This window comes from Lissotriton helveticus, chromosome 8, assembly GCF_964261635.1.
Source record: "Lissotriton helveticus chromosome 8, aLisHel1.1, whole genome shotgun sequence".
Classification (NCBI taxonomy): domain Eukaryota; kingdom Metazoa; phylum Chordata; class Amphibia; order Caudata; family Salamandridae; genus Lissotriton; species Lissotriton helveticus.
The window spans coordinates 461,917,571-461,937,920 of NC_136069.1; the positions used below are offsets into that span (position 1 = coordinate 461,917,571).

The following is a 20,350-nucleotide window of genomic DNA, read 5'->3' on the forward strand; positions in this document are numbered from 1 at the left end:
TACATACATTGGAGTCAGTTTCTACAACTACTCCTTGAGCCATGAGCTCGTCAATAATTTTGGATAAGGCTGCTACAGCCTCAGGTGGCAATCTGTACTGTCTGATTCGTGGCAAGACTATACCTTGCTTGAGAGTCACACGATGGGGTGTGATTTGCATGAAGCCAACATCAGTTGGACCTTGCGCCCATAGATGCTGCGGAACATTAGACAATCTTGGATCAAAATCTCGTAAAACATAGTGACCCTTGAAGTCACGTAAAAACAAACGTATCCCCTCTGGGGAACAGCAAATAACTGCACCTAATTCTTTCAGTGTCTTAATGCCTAACAAATTTTCTGGACATGACTTCGTAAGCAATAGATCAGTAGTTCGGGACAATGGACCAACTTCTAGAGTAACTGGCTTTGATATCTCGTTTACAATAGGCTTTCCTGAAAATCCAAGGGAAACATTTCTAGAGCCTGAGAGCGGAGCCCCTGGAACCTCGTCGTGACTAATAGTAGTCCTACTTGCCCCTGTATCAATCAAAAACTTTCTGTCTTTCCCTAATACTTGACTATGTACATAGGGACCTTCTTGATCTACAGGAATCTCGATGAGAGGTAAGCCTACCTCCCTCTCTAGGCTGTTTCATGAATACGCTTGATACTCTGGATATTCTGTCTGTGCATACTGGTACATCTGCTGTGTAACATGCTGTGTTGCAGCAATAGGCTGCGGTGCTGGAACTGTCTGTTGTGCATTCTGTGGCTGAGAAGTCTGTGAAACTTGTTCTTGTCTAGGCGGACGTGGTCTTTCTTTAGTTTTACCAGTGGCTATGTTGTGTTTCAGAACTGCACACTCGTTTATAAAATGACCTGGCTGTTTACAATAATTGCATGTCCCTTTAACGGGAGCTGCAGGATGACTGGCTTGATTCGGACCCCTCTTCTGACTGTCTTGAGGAACAGATTGTGCAACTAGTACTTTCATTTTCGTGTCTTTCATACGTCTTCTCTCGTGTTCTTGCTCTTCTCTGATTCTATTCTGGTGATACTGGAGCATCTGGAGCATTTGGGACGGGGTACTAGCTTGCCAAGTACTTTCGACTTTCAAAACTCGATTTTTAACTTGTGGACTTGAATTCTCGACTAATTTAGTAACAAAAAGATGAGGGTATGACTCGCTACTCGTCTTCAAACCACTGTTTATTATAAAACATTTCTCAAATCTGGAATAAAAATCACTAGTGTCTTCGTCTTGTTTCTGTTTACAGGCTGAGATTGCATCCCAGTCTTCCTTTTTAGTGGCTAATAATCTAGGTAAAACTTGTATTAATAATTCTGGTAATTCTTTACATTTGTCTCCAAGACCGGTACCTGGTACTCGTATCTTATCTTCAGCTTCTAGAGCTGTCCAATCGATCTTTTTCTCTCCCACCTCCCAATCCTTTTCCTTGAGTTTTTCATATATGCCCGCAGGCAACAGGACTTTTAACATTTTAATAATATCTGGATACGTGTATTCTCCCATACGGAGCATGTCTTTTAATTCTCGGTGGAACCCTGCTGGATCTTTGTCGTGACAGGGAATTAATTTCTTCATCTCTAAGAGTTCCATCTTGGTAACTGGGGTGTAAACAAATACTCGTTGCATTTCACCACCCGCTGTCCTAACTGGGTGTACTTCTCGTAGCGGATGCTGTCTATCTATGTAAAACGGTTTACTTTCTGGAAGTGAGACATGAACAAAATGCGGGTTCAAAAACGTTCTATATTTGTGGCGCTGTTCTAGAATGACACTAATTAAGTCAGTACCTAAACCTTTCCATCTATACTGGAGTAACTCGTTCAGGACATCATGTAACGGACCTGGATCAGAATGTTGACCCTCATACAGTGTAATGAGGTGTTGGATCATATACATACCCACCAGTCGCTGCTCGGCTGGGGGCAATTTCAGAAACATTTGTGCCACTATTTCGTCTGGAAAAGTGGTAGAATCAGTAATCCATCGGACTGCTGATCGGGCTAGTTCTTGTTCATGCATAGTACTTAATTCACTATAACCGATTCGTGATTTCAGAATTTGATCGGTAGCTTGAAATACTTGTTCTAGAGAACCTTGTTCTGGTGCTGGAAGATGAACAGTTTTCTTGTGTTCTAGGCGTAAATGTCGGTCTAGAATTCTAGATTTACCTACATACGCTATTCTGGCGGTATTCTCGTCGTCTACCTCTTCAGTAGAAGAGTCATTTTCTTTCTCGCTTACTTGTGCTTCTTTGCGTTGTTCGTGTAACCTTATTATTTCTTTACGTATTTTCTTGTACATACTCTCTATACTATTGAGTGTCTTGTGCTTACCCTCGGCTATATTATCACTCCACTTTGTCAGAATTCTCATTTCGGTCGGATCTTTAGTCGGGGAATCTTGTTCCCGTATTAAACAATTGATCAGAAACTTTAATAACATGAACTGGATCTCAGCTTTCCTGAGAGACATGACTTCACCAATACTTTCTGGATCGTCTCCTGTACGAATGAAACGATACATTCTGTCTAGATCTTCTTTCATATTCGGTAGGGTGACCAAATACTCGGACACCTGTCTTATACGTACGGAATATATAACCATACTATCCTCGCCTGGGACTGGATCATAACAGCATTCAGTAAGAAGTCGCCTGATTTCTGCAATGGACTTGTATTTAGGCGTACGCTGTAACGCACGTTCATGTAACTCGACTGCCCCTAGACGTCTACTTGGCGGCGGGGTACCAGGAGGACCTCCGCCCGCGGCCCCTATACTGGAATCGTCGACTGATACTCTTCGAGCTGGCAGAGTGACTGATGTGGCAGGAATTTGTACTACGGGCTGGACCGGGGGTACCGTAACAGGTACTGCAACAGGTGCCCCGGTGGCTGGAAGACCATGAATTACATTATTCACAGGAGCTGGTGGAACAGGATTTGCATATTCTGGGACTGTGTCGTCCAAATAGGACGAGAGAAAAATCTCAGCTGCGGTCGGTTTGTGACGTAGCTTGGTCGGAACTAAGGGTGGCGGAAAATTACATGGTGCTTCCGGGGTTGCTTTTGGCAAGCCCTCGGCAAGAAGAGGATACATACCCTTAATAAGGGCATTTCTCTGCCTGTCTGACTGTTCGGTTTTAACTCGTTCACCTATTTCGATTAGTTCCTTTTCTTGGGCTTTTTCTAAGGATTCTCTACTTAATTCTGACTTTCTGATTTCTTTTTCGGTTCTTTTATGAGATTCTTTGCGCCATAACTCGATGGCATCTTTCTGTGACTGTCTGGCTTTCTTTTTCCATAATACTTCTTCTACTCGCATGATGCACTCGGCATCCCATGTACCCGATACGGGCCATCTGTACTTTTCTTCTAACTGTTTGGTGTACTCCACCCATAAATCTAGATATAATATGGCACTTATGCCATGCTTCTGATACATAAAATGACCTGGACTGTCCCTAGGCGGGACAGGAACTGCTTCTTCTAACAGACCTTTTCTAGTTTTTAACTGACGTAACTTGGAAAACAATGGCATGACTGGGCTGGAGTCTAGACACAATACAATACACAATGAACACGATGATTACTAAACAACACATTCATACCACGACATTGAAATACATGAATGACATTTAGGATAACAGTTCGGACAAAACACTACCTGGAATACTGAAAACAGAATACATGAATTTCTCGAGAACAGAACGGACTAGAACAGAAACTAGATGCACTGCTAAAACAGTACGAAACTTACCGGTCTCATAAAGAGACACGTCAGGACCCGCATCCACCTAAGTGGACACTTCGTGTTGGATCTGCGTACCCAAACCCACGGACCAGAGACAATGCAATTGACCCTGTCTAGATACTACCCCAGCAATGGTACTCACCGGGCAGCAAGAACGGAAGGCCTCGGACTGGACTGGACTGCTACGACGCCGGACGGACGAACTTCGGACTTCTGTTACGGGTGGGTCTCCGGATCCTGCACGGGCAAGATCTGGGATGGCTAGCAACTTTTAATAACAGTGCACAAGCATATATAGTTAAACAAAATACATTACAGTACATACAGTAGGCGTAACAGTGGGTGGGGCCTGTAACAGTCGCGAGAGATAAGGCAGAAAGGAGGTGTAACAAGAGGCGTGAACAGGGCGTATACATAGACATGTGATGTAAACGTAACGGAATATGTCACAAATGGGGCGGAAACATGGAGGGGGCTACCTAAGGAGCCGGGACCTCTAACCTAGTGGTGCGCGCAAGCTGGCAATGACGTGTAACTAGGGAGAAGCTGGGGGCTATGACTTCTGAGCTAGAAGGAGAGACGAAAGTCTGGAGAGTCAGAGCGACATGTACCTAAACACTATCTAGTATCTGATGTTTAGAGAACATGTTGATAGAATCCAAAAGTTATCAGGGCAAAGGCTAACAGACACTAAGACTGGTGCATGCATTGTTCTACATGTAGTGTGTGTTGAGGAATATTAAATGACCATAAATACAGTATTTCTCTTACATGGAGACGTAAAGGCTAGACGATGACTGAAACTATTGATGCGATTCAGTAGCCTAGGAATGCAGAGAAGGAGAGCTGGACTGATAACTGGAATCATAACATACTCTTGGCAGACTGGCAGGCAGAGCCAGGCCGAGCCGGGCACTGTGAGGCAGGAAGTAAGTGAAGGGTCAGGGATACAGGTGGGGGCTGTATCGCTCCTCGGAGAGGGTTCAGGAGACAGGAGCTGAATCTGAGTCCGGGCCTTTTTGAGGCCTAGAAACGGAGACTATTCAATGAATTAACGTGCACACTGAGAAACGTGGCAACGTAGCTTTACATAGGCCTAATACTCGTTGTATTCACGAAAACTAGGAACTGGCATACTAGAGATGGACACAGCCGTAATTGCGTCTTTAATCGATCATGGGGAATACATATGCATATTAATCGTGCACATATAACATAACATGGGGAACACGTAGGGACACAGAACATGGCAAAATTTACTTTTCCACAATACGGTAGCGCAGGTGCTGCCACAGTGTCCGAGGGAGGCCCGGGCCGTGCTCTCCCGTGCAGTCGCCGAGGGGAGAGATGCAGCCAAGATTACCATAAGATGTGGACTGGACACCGCAGACTCGCTAGGCAGGACGATTTCAACGCCGGTAGCCCTTCAACGCTACGCCTGGCTGTGGTCGACCGGTTTTTCCGGGGATGTCCAGGCTATTTTGCATAGAGGACCCTCCTGGCCGCTACCTTCAGCGGTCGTGTGTGAGGAACTCAAGGAAACCGACCACGCATCTTCCCCAGCCCCCCGAACCCCTTCTGAGAAACTTACCGTAGAGTTGCTGAAGCATCAGTGCACACGTAGGAGGTGCGCTCAGAGACTCTGGTCCCTCAGATCATGCTGGTGCGGGTAAGACTGATTTAAGGCCCTGGTGGATCTGATTTACAAGCAAGATGGATCTGATTTACAGGCCAGATGGCCCTAGTGGATCTGATTTACAGGCCAGATGGCCCTGGTGGATTTGATTACGGGCCATATGGCCCTGTGGGATTTGATTTAAGCGCCAGATGGCCTGGTGGGGGATCTTGTCTGCATTATAACGCTTTGGCTCTGGTACACTTTTGACATTTAATTAAAAGTCGAAGTGGGACTCCTGAGGCTCAGACTATTAGGGAGCTTAACCTGAATGTCGCCTATAGTGAATGGGGAATAACCGCTAGCGAGCCTGGAGTGGGACTCAGGGAACCGCCTATTTAGCCATTCTATACAGTATTAGCGATGTTGTGCATCATGGCTAAAGATCAGTGGCAAAGCCAATTGGTTCCAAAGGTGAGGTCGATTAGTTGGGCCATTGCTTGTTTAATCTTAATTTCTCCAAGATCCCTGCTTTGTTGCCTATAGTGAATGGGGGGTAACTGCTAGTGAGTCGGGAGTGGACTCGGGGAACCGTGCATAAAACACTAAAGACCTGAATGACCTCATTGGACAGTATATTATTTGTGAATGTCATATTTTAATTTGTGTTCATTTATAAATACTCCTTATTTTAAACTTTTACTTTATAAAAGAGGTTGCATCATTTCAGAACATGTTTTTGCTCTTTTTTTTTTTTACTTCCGAGTTATCACTCCAACACGAATTGGTCGCAAAAAAGAGGTTACGTCATTTATTAGGTGCATTACATGCATCACAGGTTTTATTTTTATTAGCCATGCATGTACAGTATTGGCCATGTTGTGCATCATGGCTAAAGATCATTGGCAAAGCCAGTTGGTCCCAAAGGCGAGGTCTGTTGATTGTGCCAGTGCTTGTTTAATCCTAATTTCTCCCACATCGCTGGTACGATTGCAGCAGTCAATTGTTTAATTTCTGTTGATGGGGATCAAAAAAAGATATCACATGTAGGAACTCAAGGTTACATCTTCATTAATACTTTGAGTTTTATTTTTATTCTCGTGTTTTTTCTTTCTAGCTACCTCTCGCCCCTAAGGTCACCCAGGAGAAACGTACCAATATCACGCACGATTCCCACCCTGCCTGCTCCTGAGAGTAACAATGTTCCGGCACCTCAGCCTCAACCGACACAAAGGTCTACTTCGTTGTCTCTATTTTACAAGAAAGGTACGTAAAATGTGAACCCAACTCCTATTAATTTGATTAGCTGCAGAATGAGCATGCAGCTTCTTTACAGTAGAATAATGAATACAGTAAAAGGGGCAAGTGCTATAAAAACAGAAGAAGGAGGTCCTATCATTTTGTTTTTACTTGTGTCCTTTTTTCATGTAATAATTGTGGCTTGCTTTTAAACTAAGGGCAATGCATGGGCACTGATGTCCGAAGGGGCATTGACTTGGTAAAAAAAGTCAAGCTACAGACTGGAAATGATTTATGAATGTGTGCCTGTATAAGACCGAAATATTTTATCGGTCCGCCTTCAGGATCCTGTGACTTTTTTTGTGTAAATAGTTTTATTATTTTCAAAAATGCAAGTGCACACAAGGTATTAACTGGCATGTACTGTGGCACTGTACACAATTGCTTCAATAGAACTTTTGGTATTCAGCGGTTAACGTTTAATAGGAAAAATTAGTCTAGACGTTAACAGGAGTGAGATGGGAAGGGACAGGGATGGAAGGTTGTTCGAGAAGGTATTTGAAAGGATCTGGAGGTGGTGCCTGTCCTCGAGTGAATGGTCCCAAGGTGAGCATTATGGGTTGTCGTAGAGTGGTGTTGGAACACGACTATTCTGCCAAGAGTTTACAGTAAGATAGTGGAGCAGCGTGTCCTGTGAAGTTTAGGTGATGCTCGAGTGATCTTGGTTGTGGGGGATTCCAAGTTTCGGGGGGGGGGACACAGAGTAGGTGGTATGTGAAACCTGTGTGGATGGCATTTTGCATTTTGCCTCAAGACCTCTAGACAGTTCAGTCAAAGAGGTGTAGTAGGAGAATTCCATTTGGACATGTAATCTATTAGAAATTGCGGGACGCCTCTAAATCTATGCTTCTTGCTTGTTAAGTGATGTGTGATCTGCTCCATTGCCAGAACCTGCCACATCATATGGAACCATTAAATTGAGTGTGGTGCAGTTTTCTGCTTCCAATTGACCGCTATGAGTTGTTTGGCTGCCCCCATCACGTGGCATAGAAGAATCTTATCGTAACCTATCATGTTTTGAGGATAGAAGGTTGAATTGGTAATCAGGTTGCGAATAACCTAGCATGTCCTTGATGTGCCCCAGGACTTCTTTCCAAAAGGTTTGCTTTACTACAGTGGGCCACCATATGTGTAGAAATGTTTACACAAAAGCGCATCATCTTGGTATTTTTTTAATATATATATACATATATACACACACGCACACACACCTCCACTGACAGAGAGGACCAGCACTCCAGTCAGGTTAATCCCAATACGGATTTATTTCGCAAAAACAATTCAAACAGACGCGTTTCAGCCTTAGCTTTCGTCAGTGTCGGCTGGCGTCAGGGAGGCGGTCATTGATATTGACAAAACGTAATCGAAATAGGGGAAGGACTGATTTCATTACAATTGCAGTCGCCATATTGGAATGTGCAAAGAAACATCGGAACGATTTCATTCACTTTCTTCAGATAAATATATCATTTAACTTCTAGTCTTTGATAATTCATATTACATTAATCTCTGCAACAAACATGATTCCAATATTTGCAATAAAAGTCTCATATTATTTAGAGAAACATTTGTATTGCACTGTAAAATGTATTGTTTGGGGGGGGTTTTGTTTTGTTTTTATTGAGATGGAGCGCTATAACTGCATGATTCCTCTTTACTGCATCGGGTTTGCTTGTTTTACAGGGGTTTGAACATTTTGTATGGGTTGACTTTGGGTCATCGCCAGTCCTCCCAATTTGATGACAATGACACTGTGCACCATGGGCATTCACTAGCAGGCATATTGAGGCAGGGCCTGTAATCGTGGCTCAACTTGGGGGAGATGATAGTGGGGCACAGCAAATGTTAGAAGAAGAAACTGGATTGCACTACTGTGCATACCTGGATTGTCCAAGAAACCATATAAGTTCCATTTACATGGCTTGAGAACCTCTCACACCAACTCTTCCTTTGTGACATGTTTTGGGTCAGGTAGAATTAACCTTCCTGTTTGCGAGTGACTGTTGACTTTGCTTGTCAACCTGCGCATCTGAATTACCTATAGATGCATCAAGCATCCATTCTGCCAATTCCAAATATCGAAAAATAACGAATCGCTATTAAGAATTCGCAGAATGGGATGCAACATCAAAATCGCCAAATTTTTGCGATTTGCACCCTGCCACAATCGCCAAATGCGACTAGGCAGAAATCCTTCATAAAACCCAAAACCGGCTGTTTCCAACACCCTAATTGCGAAATCGCAAATACCGATTTCGCTAATAGCGATCTCACACATTGCGAGATCGCAAAAACGTGAAGTCGCATTTGGAGCTCAATGATGACATCACTACCAGGAAGTAGCCTGCTGCATGCATCATTCAGAGCACAGAGCTGGATACAGGAGGAGGCAGAGAACTGAGCTCCAGGAGCCACACCCTTAAGTGCCCATACAGGAGTGGAAATCACACCACAATGTCACAGGAAGCTGCAGGACCAAGTGAAAAAGCACGCAAGCGCAAAATCAAGTTCAGTGAGAAAGAACTTGAGTACCTCATTGAAGGAGTGAGCAGGGACCATGACCAACTGTTCGGGAAGCTGTCCCGGAAGGTGCCCGAGGCAACCTGGGTGCGCATCAAGGCAAAGGTGAACGCGGTGGGAGTCACCCATCGGTCAATCGATGATTTAAAAAAAGAGGTGGTATGCCTCAGAGGCCGTGCCAAGGAGCGAATAGCTGAGAGACTGGGGGAGAGATTGGCTACGGGAGGGGGACACTCCACAGTCCCTGAAAACACCCCCATGGAGGACCTAGTGGAGGACACCATACACCCTGAAGCCTCCGTAGGCGCCACCCAACTGGACACCTCCCGCACCACACAACAATCTCAAGGTAAGAGGCAGGCTACTGCGACCCCGTACGCTAACAATGCCCTTGCCCCCAGTGCAATCCATATTTGTGAGCACAGTATTCCAGTCCCTGCTCCTCCCAAACGCCAAAATGCATTGTGGAACCTGTAGTGTGTAAAGGTGCCTTGATAGCCAAACGCTTCAAAAGGGGGTGGTGATGGACAGAGTATCTGAATTAAGCAGAACACTCCTACCCAGTCAAAAGATCAGGGCTTGATCCATCACCGTTTTTTAGCTCACTGCACCATCCAAGTTCAGAACCTGGCTACATGCAAATTAGTCTGACCCTGGCCCAGTGCATCATGGGAACAGGGCAGACCAAACTACCAAGCCAATTCTTTACTGGAAAGGAAACAAGCTTCCGGGGACCGGTTTCTGGCATTACATCCGTCTTCGGCCCGGCTTGCTTGAATCCTGATGGTGCAGTGAGCAAGGGACTCACATCTGAGCATACCCTTCCACACTTGTGGTGGCCAAAACGATTCAAAAGGGGGTGGTGATGGACAGAGTATCCGAATTAAGCAGGACACACCTACCCAGTCAAAAGATCAGGGCTTGGTCCATCACCGTTTTTTAGCTCACTGCACCATCCCAGTTCAGAACCTGGCTACATGCAAATTAGTCTGACCCTGGCCCAGTGCATCATGGGAACAGGGCAGACCAAACTACCAAGCCAATTCTTTACTGGAAAGGAAACAAGCTTCCGGGGACCGGTTTCTGGCATTACAGCCGTCTTCGGCCCGGCTTGCTTGAATCCTGATGGTGCAGTGAGCAAGGGACTCACATCTGAGCATACCCTTCCACACTTGTGGTGGCCAAAACGATTCAAAAGGGGGTGGTGATGGACAGAGTGTCTGAATTAAGCAGAACACTCCTACCCAGTCAAAAGATCACGGCTTGATCCATCACCGTTTTTTAACTCTTTGCACCATCAGGATTCAAGCAAGCCGGGCCGAAGACGGCTGTAATGCCAGAAACCGGTCCCCGGAAGCTTGTTTCCTTTCCAGTGAAGAATTGGCTTGGTAGTTTGCTCTGCCCTGTTCCCATGATGCACTGGGCCAGGGACAGACTAATTTGCATATAGCCAGGTTCTGAACTGGGATGGTGCAGTGAGCTAAAAACGGTGATGGATCAAGCCCTGATCTGTTGACTGGGTAGGAGTGTTCTGATTAACTCAGATACTCTGTCCATCACCACCCCCTTTTTGTAATTATTTTGGCCACCATGAGTGTGGAAGGGTATGCTCAGACATGAGTCCCTTGCTCATTGCACCATCAGGATTCAAGCAAGCCGGGCCGAAGACGGCTGTAATGCCAGAAACCGGTCCCCGGAAGCTTGTTTCCTTTCCAGTGAAGAATTGGCTTGGTAGTTTGGTCTGCCCTGTTCCCATGATGCACTGGGCCAGGGACAGACTAATTTGCATATAGCCAGGTTCTGAACTGGGATGGTGCAGTGAGCTAAAAAACGGTGATGGATCAAGCCCTGATCTGTTGACTGGGTAGGAGTGTTCTGATTAACTCAGATACTCTGTCCATCACCTCCCCCTTTTTGTAATTATTTTGGCCACCATGAGTGTGGAAGGGTATGCTCAGACATGAGTCCCTTGCTCATTGCACCATCAGGATTCAAGCAAGCCGGGGCGAAGACGGCTGTAATGCCAGAAACCGGTCCCCGGAAGCTTGTTTCCTTTCCAGTGAAGAATTGGCTTGGTAGTTTGGTCTGCCCTGTTCCCATGATGCACTGGGCCAGGGACAGACTAATTTGCATATAGCCAGGTTCTGAACTGGGATGGTGCAGTGAGCTAAAAAACGGTGATGGATCAAGCCCTGATCTGTTGACTGGGTAGGAGTGTTCTGATTAACTCAGATACTCTGTCCATCACCACCCCCTTTTTGTAATTATTGATAGCCAAACGCAGCCAGATTAGTAAAGATGCACAGACCCCTAAAGCCAGCCAGGGAATGCAGACATTAACCAATATCGAGCCTGCATGCATGTTGCAACATCCCAGGTGCCTTAATCATACCAGTAATCATGCACTCATCCACATCACAGGTGCTGCGGATACTGACATGTCCGACAGTGACATCCTCCACATTGCGGAGACACCTGTAGAGACGGAGGGGGAGAGGCATCCTGCACCTGCACCGAGACCCAGGGCCACCCCTGCAGCTACCGCCGGAGCACAACAGCACGTCTCGGCACATAAGGAAGTGGAGCAAACCCCACCCCCACCCAGGAGGCAGACACAAACCACAGCAAGTGTGCGGGCCCACACCAGCAGCAGGTCAAGGTAGCAGCGCTCCGTGCCCACCACAGCAGCCATGGAGCAACACGCACACAACGTGGGCCTGGGCATTGAGGCTCAGATGCTGCGTGTGCACCGCAAACAGGAGCAGCACATGGCAGCAATGCAGCTGCCGCTGTACAAAACAGCACACAACATCAGTCTCCTCACAGAGAGTGTGCAGGAACTGACCACAGCGGTGAGGGAGACGACCAGCTGATGGTAGCGCAGCAGGACGTCACCCGCAGACGCCACAGGCAGCTGCTCACACGGCTGTCAGCCTACACCTGTTCAAATCACCTGATCGGGAACGCCACATCCCAGCTCTCGAGAAGATCATTGGCCATGCAAATCCAGATGGTCCAATGCTGTGCTGACGTAGCGAGGGCCCTGGAGCAGGTCACCAACGCTGTGGAGCACCAACAGGCAGCAGACAATAGCAATGCAAGGGGGAGGAGGATGATGCCAGCGAAGAGGCATCTAGCCTCAGCAGCCTGTCTGTGCCTGTGCAAACAGACAGGGGGCGCAGTGCCCGGCCCAACACTGCATCCCAACAGAACCAGCCTAACGTGGAGGGTGAGAGGCGACAGGGTGTGCGTGGCAGGAGGCGCTAGTTCCATTACATTTCAGGCTTTGCCTTGGTGAGGCAACCATGCACACAAACTCAGGTTACATGACCTTGTTTAAATGCCGTACCCTTATTTGTTGCTGATGGAAGCACATTAAGACTGTGTGAAATAAACACAAGCTTTATTTTGACAACAAATCATCCTCATATCAATCTTTGATGTGGCTTCCATGAGTGCAGTGTTGTGTGAGGTGTATGGATGCACTAGAAATAGTTCTGTGTGATGTGCGTGCGGTGCCTGTGACCTTCTGCAGGATTCTCCCAGTGTGCATGATGCACATGTGCAGGTGGCAGGTTGTCCCCCTCCGACTCACTACCAGACACCTCAACAGGTATCCTCCGCTTGGTGGCAATATTGTGAAGCATGGCACACACGGCCACGAAGCAGCAGCAGATCTCGGGCTGGTATTTGAGGGCCCCGCCAGTCTTGTGGAGGATGCGGAATCTTCTCTTTAACATGCCAAATGTTCGCTCTATCACTTTTCTGGTGTGTATATGTGCACCTTTGTACCTCCGTTCCTGTGGTGTTGCTGGGTTGAGGTATGGGGTGAGGAGGTATTCACGGAGGGCGTAGGCGCTGTCACCTGAAGGGAGGAGCAGAGGGTCAGTGCCTGTTATGCGCAGCAACATGGTCTCAACATACTGTATGTGGGCATGTGTACTTACCCAGGAGATGTCCCTCACCAAAATCACCCCATGCCAAGCGGGTGTGTATGCCGCTGTGCCGGAAGATAAACGAATCATGCGTGCTCCCTGAGTATTGTGCCACAATGTCTGTAATGATGGTCTTCGCATTGCAGACCACCTGAATGTTGAGGGAGTGATATGACTTGCGGTTCCGGTACATGTATTCGGTCTCTGCGGGTGGACAGATGTGTATGTGGGTGCAGTCGATGCAGCCAATTACATGGGGGAAATGGGCGGCATGATAGAAGTCCAGTTTAGTTTGCATTAAGTCCTGTTGGGAAGGTGATGTAGTGATGTATCCGACTCAGCATGGCGTACAGGAAACTCTGTAGGCAGCGTGAAAGTGTACTCTGGGATATACCCCCTGCAACTGCGACTATCCCCTGGAAGCTGCCGGAGGCCAGGAGGTGCAGGTAGCACAGGACCTGGACATGGGTGGGCACGGCATTGGTCATCCGTGTTCGGGGCTGCATCAGGGGGTCAATGTCTCTGATGAGCTTCTTAATCATTGCCCCATTGAGCCTGTATTTGGAGTAGATCTCCTCTTCAGTCTGTCCCAGTAGTGTAATCCGCAGCCCGAAGATGCATTCATGGATCCTGCGTCTGTTCTTGGCTGCAGCCTGGAGCCTCGAGCCTCAACCGCCTTGCCACGATGTATAGACCTGCCATTGTGACTTTCCTCATGCTCCTAATGAGTCTCCTTAAGTATGTTTACTTTAGCCAACACCTGTTTGTTATTTCCTACTTTTTTTTTTTTTTTTGCTAATTTGACTTCATGGTTACCACCTGGTTGGGCTTCTCCTTAAATTGCGACTCGTATATTGCGAATTATGGTGTTTTCCCTATTTGAGATTGCTGATGCATGTGGATAGCGATTTGTTTGCGAATTTGCTATTTGACTGCGAATTCGCTATCAAATTCGCAGATTATGTGGGGAATCGCTTTTAAGGAATCGCACTGGGGGTTTGGACGGGTTTAGTGATTCTTTGTTTTGCGAATTCGCAGATTGTTGCTTTTCAACTTGATGCATTGCGGAAGTGGAATTTGCAATCGCTGTTTCGCAGCGATTGCGATCGCAATTTCGCTTGATGCATCTATGCCTTAGTCTGTTAGTGTATATTGCAGAGCAGTTCTGTGTCAGGTGCAAACTCCTCAGTCTTGTACTAAATTGGCAGACTGAAGCTTAAAGCCACTAATTTTGATTGTGTTTGACTTTGACAATGACTGACAGTTGATCCAGGGATACAGAGCTGTGCCTTCCTGCTTTCCTTCAAAGTACACCTAATCCCCTCAGTTGAACCCTGTGTTGTGAGTTATGGAGCACACGCCCCAATGTGTACACTTCTAGTTTTGCCTGTTTAGGGTCTCGCTCACTAGAAAGCACATGCGCAGTCTGTTGCAAGACATTTTGATAGCTTATAGTCTGCTTATAGCATGACTATTGATTACCATTGGTTGGCTTTATTGTCACTCATTTGCTTGGTTCTTATTCAATAGATTACGTGTGCTTTCCTTCCTCATCGTGCATTTGTTCTTGCCTTAGAGCCTGGACACAGAATCAGAATCAGAAAGTACTTTATTCGGCTAAAATCATTAACCATGAAAGTAACAACAACATAGACAGCATACTACATAACAAATCTGAATTAAAAAAAACAACATACTGATTATATTTCATTTACAGTAATGCTTTTTCTCAATTTCAAAACCTGTTTAAAATAGCTTAAAAGAACCACAACAGTAAAAACAGTATCCATTCTCTGACATTCAAGAAATGCTAATTGACATCTTTTTAGAGTCATATCCTTAAGAAAAGGGATTAAAGATTTTCGACGGGGAATAGAATAAAACTTACAAAAGAATAAGATGTGAATGTCAGATTGGAACGAGGAATCATCACAAGGGCAGGTAGATAAAGTCTGTGACCATAAATTCATCTTTGGGAAGGATAGAAGTCTAAAAACAAGGTTCAATCTAAAGCGGGTTAGAAGAAATCGATCATGATTAGACATCATCAGGGTCAAATAGGGCTGTACTTTTACTCCCGACAGTATCTGGTTATGACAGGCAACTGTCTTTTTATTTGCTTCTGCTATTCTTCTTTTATCCATGAGGTATTCCAAGCTCAGTTTTTTCATCAATCTTCTGGGTATAGTTCCCATAGATAATGGCTCCTCATAGTATTCGCAGTGACCAATATCAAACATAAATTGCTTAATATATGCTAACCATTCGACACTGACCGAGTTTTCAGTATTCAAAATGTCCTGTATCACAGCCCGATTAACCACACATTCATTAGTAGTCCATACCCTGTGCCACATGAGAATGGGCTGTATTCTGATTAAATCTGATAAATAGGGTAGACCCAACTCCACATGACAAATATAAGTGGAAACACTCTGTGGTACAGATAAAATATCACGTAAAAAAATGTTTTCAGCAATTTGTAGTGGGTCAATATTAGAAAAGCCCCAAAGTCCCGCGCCGTAAAGGGCAACGGATATACATGTGGCATTATAAATGGTCAAGATTTCTTTAATTGGTTTTTTCCCCAGCTTTTTCATGAAAGTCCTAACGGCCATTAAAGTTTTTTGGAACAGGAGAGTTCTGGCCTTTATAGCACTCAACCATCCTCCCCGTTCATGAAACAAAATACCCAAATAGGGAAAAGACGAGATATTTTCCAAGGGAACATTGTTTAAAAACATTGTTTTTGACTTTTTGCCAGATTTTGTGCCGCAGTTCATGGAGTATGTTTTACCACAGTTAATTTTCAGATCTAAACTCGACATGAACTTTTCAAAGGATACTAGCAATTTCTGTAAGGCCAAGGGGGTTCGGGCCATTAGGACAGCATCGTCCGCATACATGAGCGCAGGGATCGACCTCTTCCCCACTCTAGGCATGTCCCTGCACTCTTGCAGGAGACGATGTTCAAGTCCATTAATATAAAGAAGAAATAGGAACGGGGCCAGGACGCAGCCCTGACGTACTCCCCGACCCACTCCAAATCTTCTAGTACATTCTCCCCCACGGCCATAGCGGACTGATGCTGTGGCACCTGAGTATAAGTCTCTCAGGAACGAAATTATGGCATCGTCAATGCCCAGCCCCTGCAGAATATCCCATAATTTGGAATGCGATACACAATCAAATGCCGAAGACAAATCAACAAATGTAAAATATAACCATTCCCCTTTAACCCTGGTATATTTTTGTTGGATAATCATTAAGTTTAAACATTGTTCCACGGTTCCCAAACCTTTCCGGAACCCGTACTGTAGATCACTCAAAATTTCATTATCTTCCGCCCAATTCTGGAGTCTTGCCAAGATTATTCTCCCAATTTTTTTTTACAGAAGAATCAAGAAGGGAAATTGGCCTATAACAAGCACAATTTTGTCTCTCACCCTTCTTGAATATTGGCACAATTATTGAGGTAAACCAGGATGCGTGCATGCCATTTGCTAGGGCGGCGTTAAAAAGCTGTGCCAGCATGGGCCCCCAAATCTCCACATTTGCTTTATATAAGTCTGCAGGGATCCCATCTGGGCCAGCGGCCTTCCCACCCTTGGTTGCATTTAATCCGATTAAAACTTCCTCCAGAGATATCACCAACTTTTCCTCACCCCTAACATTATTTACAGGTTTAAGAACATTAGTCGTACATAGGGCATCCTGAGAGCTATATAAGGTTGAGAAATGTTCCACCCATTCCTCTTCGGTGATCGCCGTCTCAATACGAGCCTTATGACCATCGAAGAGGAAAGGTGCGTTAACTGCCCTCCAGAATGCGGATGCATCCTTAGATTGAGCAGCCTCACAGAGTCCTTCAAGGGCCTCCTTTTTTATAACATTTTTCCTATTTTTCAGGGCCTTATTATAGGAATTCCTTAACCCTCTTATTACTAAGTGATCCCGGGGTAATTTATGGATAGCATTTTTCAAATCACTTAGTGCCCTAGTACAAGCGGTATCAAACCAGCTTTTGGTACGCCTTGTCTTATTTCTTAGCTCCACCCAGAGACTTTTCTTTATTTCAAGGGCTATTTTATCAAAGTGCTCTAAAATCTGACTGGAGCAGGCTGATCCCCCTAGGCAAATAGAGAAACTATATGAACAAGCATTTAACAATTTTGCCAGAAACTTTTCTGGCATAACCGTGCCCCATTTTAAAGTATACCCATTTTGCCTACCTAAAATCAAATCAGGGGCTATGTCTAGGGTATGTTCAGGGTATTCACAAAAAAGATTCACGACCTCTAATAATAAGGGCAGATGGTCACTTAGGGGCAACTCCAAAATCGTTAAACTATTGATTCTGTTACCACAGCTATTAGATGCGAGCACGAAATCGATAGTGGACATTGCACCTCTACCAACAAATGTCGGTTGAAATGAAGTGGGATTCTGAGCTATTTCATTCACAAATCCCAAATCCTACATAAATACTAATTCATTTAGTAGGTCCCCAATTAAAGAATGTTCAAAATGTGTTAGATGCGTGTCCTGTTCTAACATTAGGCCGCAGATCCCCTTTTTGCCCCTTGTACAAAGTGGACAGTTAAAATCACCCCCCCATAAAATTACCGTTTCCTTGTTTGATTTTTCTGTTTCATGTTGTATATTTTCTCTAAGTGATCTTAAGGTGATCAGTATTTGAGCTTTCGGGATATTATTGTAAAAATTAATCACAATTACAATAAGACCCTTAGTACTTATGGTTATAAGTTGAAAATAATTCGAATTAGATTTAAAAGTTACTTTCTCATATTTAAGCTTGTTCGATAGGAATGTTATTAAACCTCCCTTCGGACGGCCATGTAAACCGGCCTCAGCTGAGGTAAAGAAAGTTCTATACCCGCTTAAATAAACGGGTTCTATGGACCATGTTTCTTGAAGAACCACTAAATCCTGCTCGTTTACAATTAAGTTCAATGATGGGTTATCTATCTTATTTTTTAGACCTGCTACATTCCAAGATAGGAATGTACAGGAATCCTGTTTTTTAGTTCTTCCTACCTCTTGGCCCGTGGGGAAATGACAGACTATCTCCTTACTTTGAGAGCTCACTTCCCCACTAATATTTCCAGTCTCATCCTTCTGAGCTATGATAATGCTAGAAGGTAGAGACTCCTCACCAGCACCAGAATTTATAGTAATGATCGATTCTGAGAGAAAAATTCTTCGACGTCCCTCCCCTAAGGAGGGAGTTATAGAGTTACTTTTAAGTGTGTCAGCCTCTACCAGACTCCCAGAGTTTGTATGATCGGCACCCTTTTCATGTCAATCCACATAATCAAGGCCCGAAAATACATCAAATCTGTTGTAGGTTGGGAGATTGTAAGCTGGGCACAAAAAGTCTCTATTCTCTCGGAAAAATTTTTTATTCCTGTAACCCATTCCGGGGGTGATTAGGAAAAATTGCCTCTGAGCAATGCCACTGTGTGCCCCAAATTGGGGTAAAGCATTTGAACTGAATCCACGTTGGTATGACGCAGGCCACTCTAGAGATTGTCTTGCTCTATCCCTACCTCCAGGCTTTTGTCCTGGGCTGTAAGGATAAAAATAGCTAAGATAGTGAGTAGAGATAGTCACTGCCATTTAACTCATACCAATCTCCTATATGGCGAACTGCTCTATGGTCTTTGAAATTTATAATAATGACATCCCCTTTCTTATCTTTTGGTCTGGAGCCCACCCAGACTGCTCGCCTCATTGTCAGAATTTCTCCATTAATGTGTGCCGGCAAGGGTCTGTTATTATATAACCAATGCGTTACTTTATTTCTTAACGCACGGTGGTCTTCCCTAGCATCCATAGATAACTCGGGGACGCCTGCCATAACTATAGTATAGGGGGCTGCTTCAGGTGGTAAATCGACCGTTTTCCTTTGTTAGCGTTTTCCATTATGTGGGTTTACGGTACCATTCTCCTTGCTGGCCTTAGGTTGGGCTATCTGTGGCCTTTCTGCTGCCATCGATTTATCTTCACCTTGGCCACCTACACTGCTCACAGGATTAGTGACAGGTTTATTTTTTGACAAAGTTACCGGTGGAATACTTTTTAGTATAGAGCCAGTCAATTTTGTTGCATCATGACCGGATTTTACAGGGGGTACTGGGCAAGGTGGTAGTAGCTTAGGAGCAATAACAGTAACCGGTGGTACAAGTAAACCATTAGATTTCATTAAGTTTACGCCCTGTATCAGATCAGCTAGTAATTGCATATTACTCCCAACTTTTCCATTTAGCTGATCAAGTCTAGTATTACACAAGGTCATTTTATCCAACAATGGCTGAATTAGATCTTTTAACAAACTTTCTAACCTCACAAATAAAGCAGTCTCACCAGGGGTACAAAAATCAGTTATCGATTGAGGTAGAATTGGGAAAGATGGTAGAAACCCCGCCTCGGTCACAGCAGGAGTCGAACTCCTCTTCTGTACTTTAGCATCTCTAGTGGGCATAGGACAACCCCCTCTTTTTTTAATATTTTTAGTAGTAATCTTCAGAGGAGTCAACTGGGTTGAATTGGTAGACAAAGCAGGCGAGAATCTTGGAGAGTCAGAAAGCCCTTCATCATCATAAGTACTACTTGAACTCATGTGGGGAGATTTCAAACTGACCGGAGTTATTGGTATAGACACTTCCTTTATTGAGAAATTTGATATACCAATATTGTCCTCCCTTTTGCTCAAATTGGGAGGCCTGACTTCTTCCACACTACTATGTACATGTAATTCCATGGGTGCTGACCCTATATTGCCCCCATTAATTTTTCCATTTGTTATATTATCTACTTGTACACTTTTCCTAGATGTATGTAATTGTGCTTTGTGCGTTTGCTTCCCCCTTCTCTTTCGTGTTTTTGCCTTTTTAAATATTCTTGCAGGTGGGGTGTAATTTTGTTTTTCCACGATATCTGGAAAGTCAGGAGGTTTTATAGCATGGACCTGGGCGGTCGCGATAACTACCCTACCGCAGGGAACAGGAGGTTTTTTAGGCGAGGATATATCAATTAGAAGTGCCTCATCCTGCGTTGCGTAAGAATTCCCCTGTCCAAGAGAGGCACGTCTATTAGAATTAATCTGAGTAATTTTTTGAATTAGATAATTATCCATAGGCCCTTTATCTAATTTTTCCTTATTCATTTTACTAGCTTAAATTTAGACAGATTCTG

General features: G+C 44.8%; 1 protein-coding gene across 1 annotated transcript in view; it reads left to right on the plus strand.

Moving 5' to 3' along the window:
• The window catches only part of RB1 (RB transcriptional corepressor 1), a 1,127,005-nt gene that overhangs the window by 875,279 nt on the left and 231,376 nt on the right, over window positions 1-20,350 (plus strand). The window contains exon 19 of the mRNA XM_078657333.1: window positions 6,496-6,644. Within this exon, the coding sequence (XP_078513459.1) occupies window positions 6,496-6,644 (149 nt within the window). The remainder of the gene's footprint in view (window positions 1-6,495; window positions 6,645-20,350) is intronic.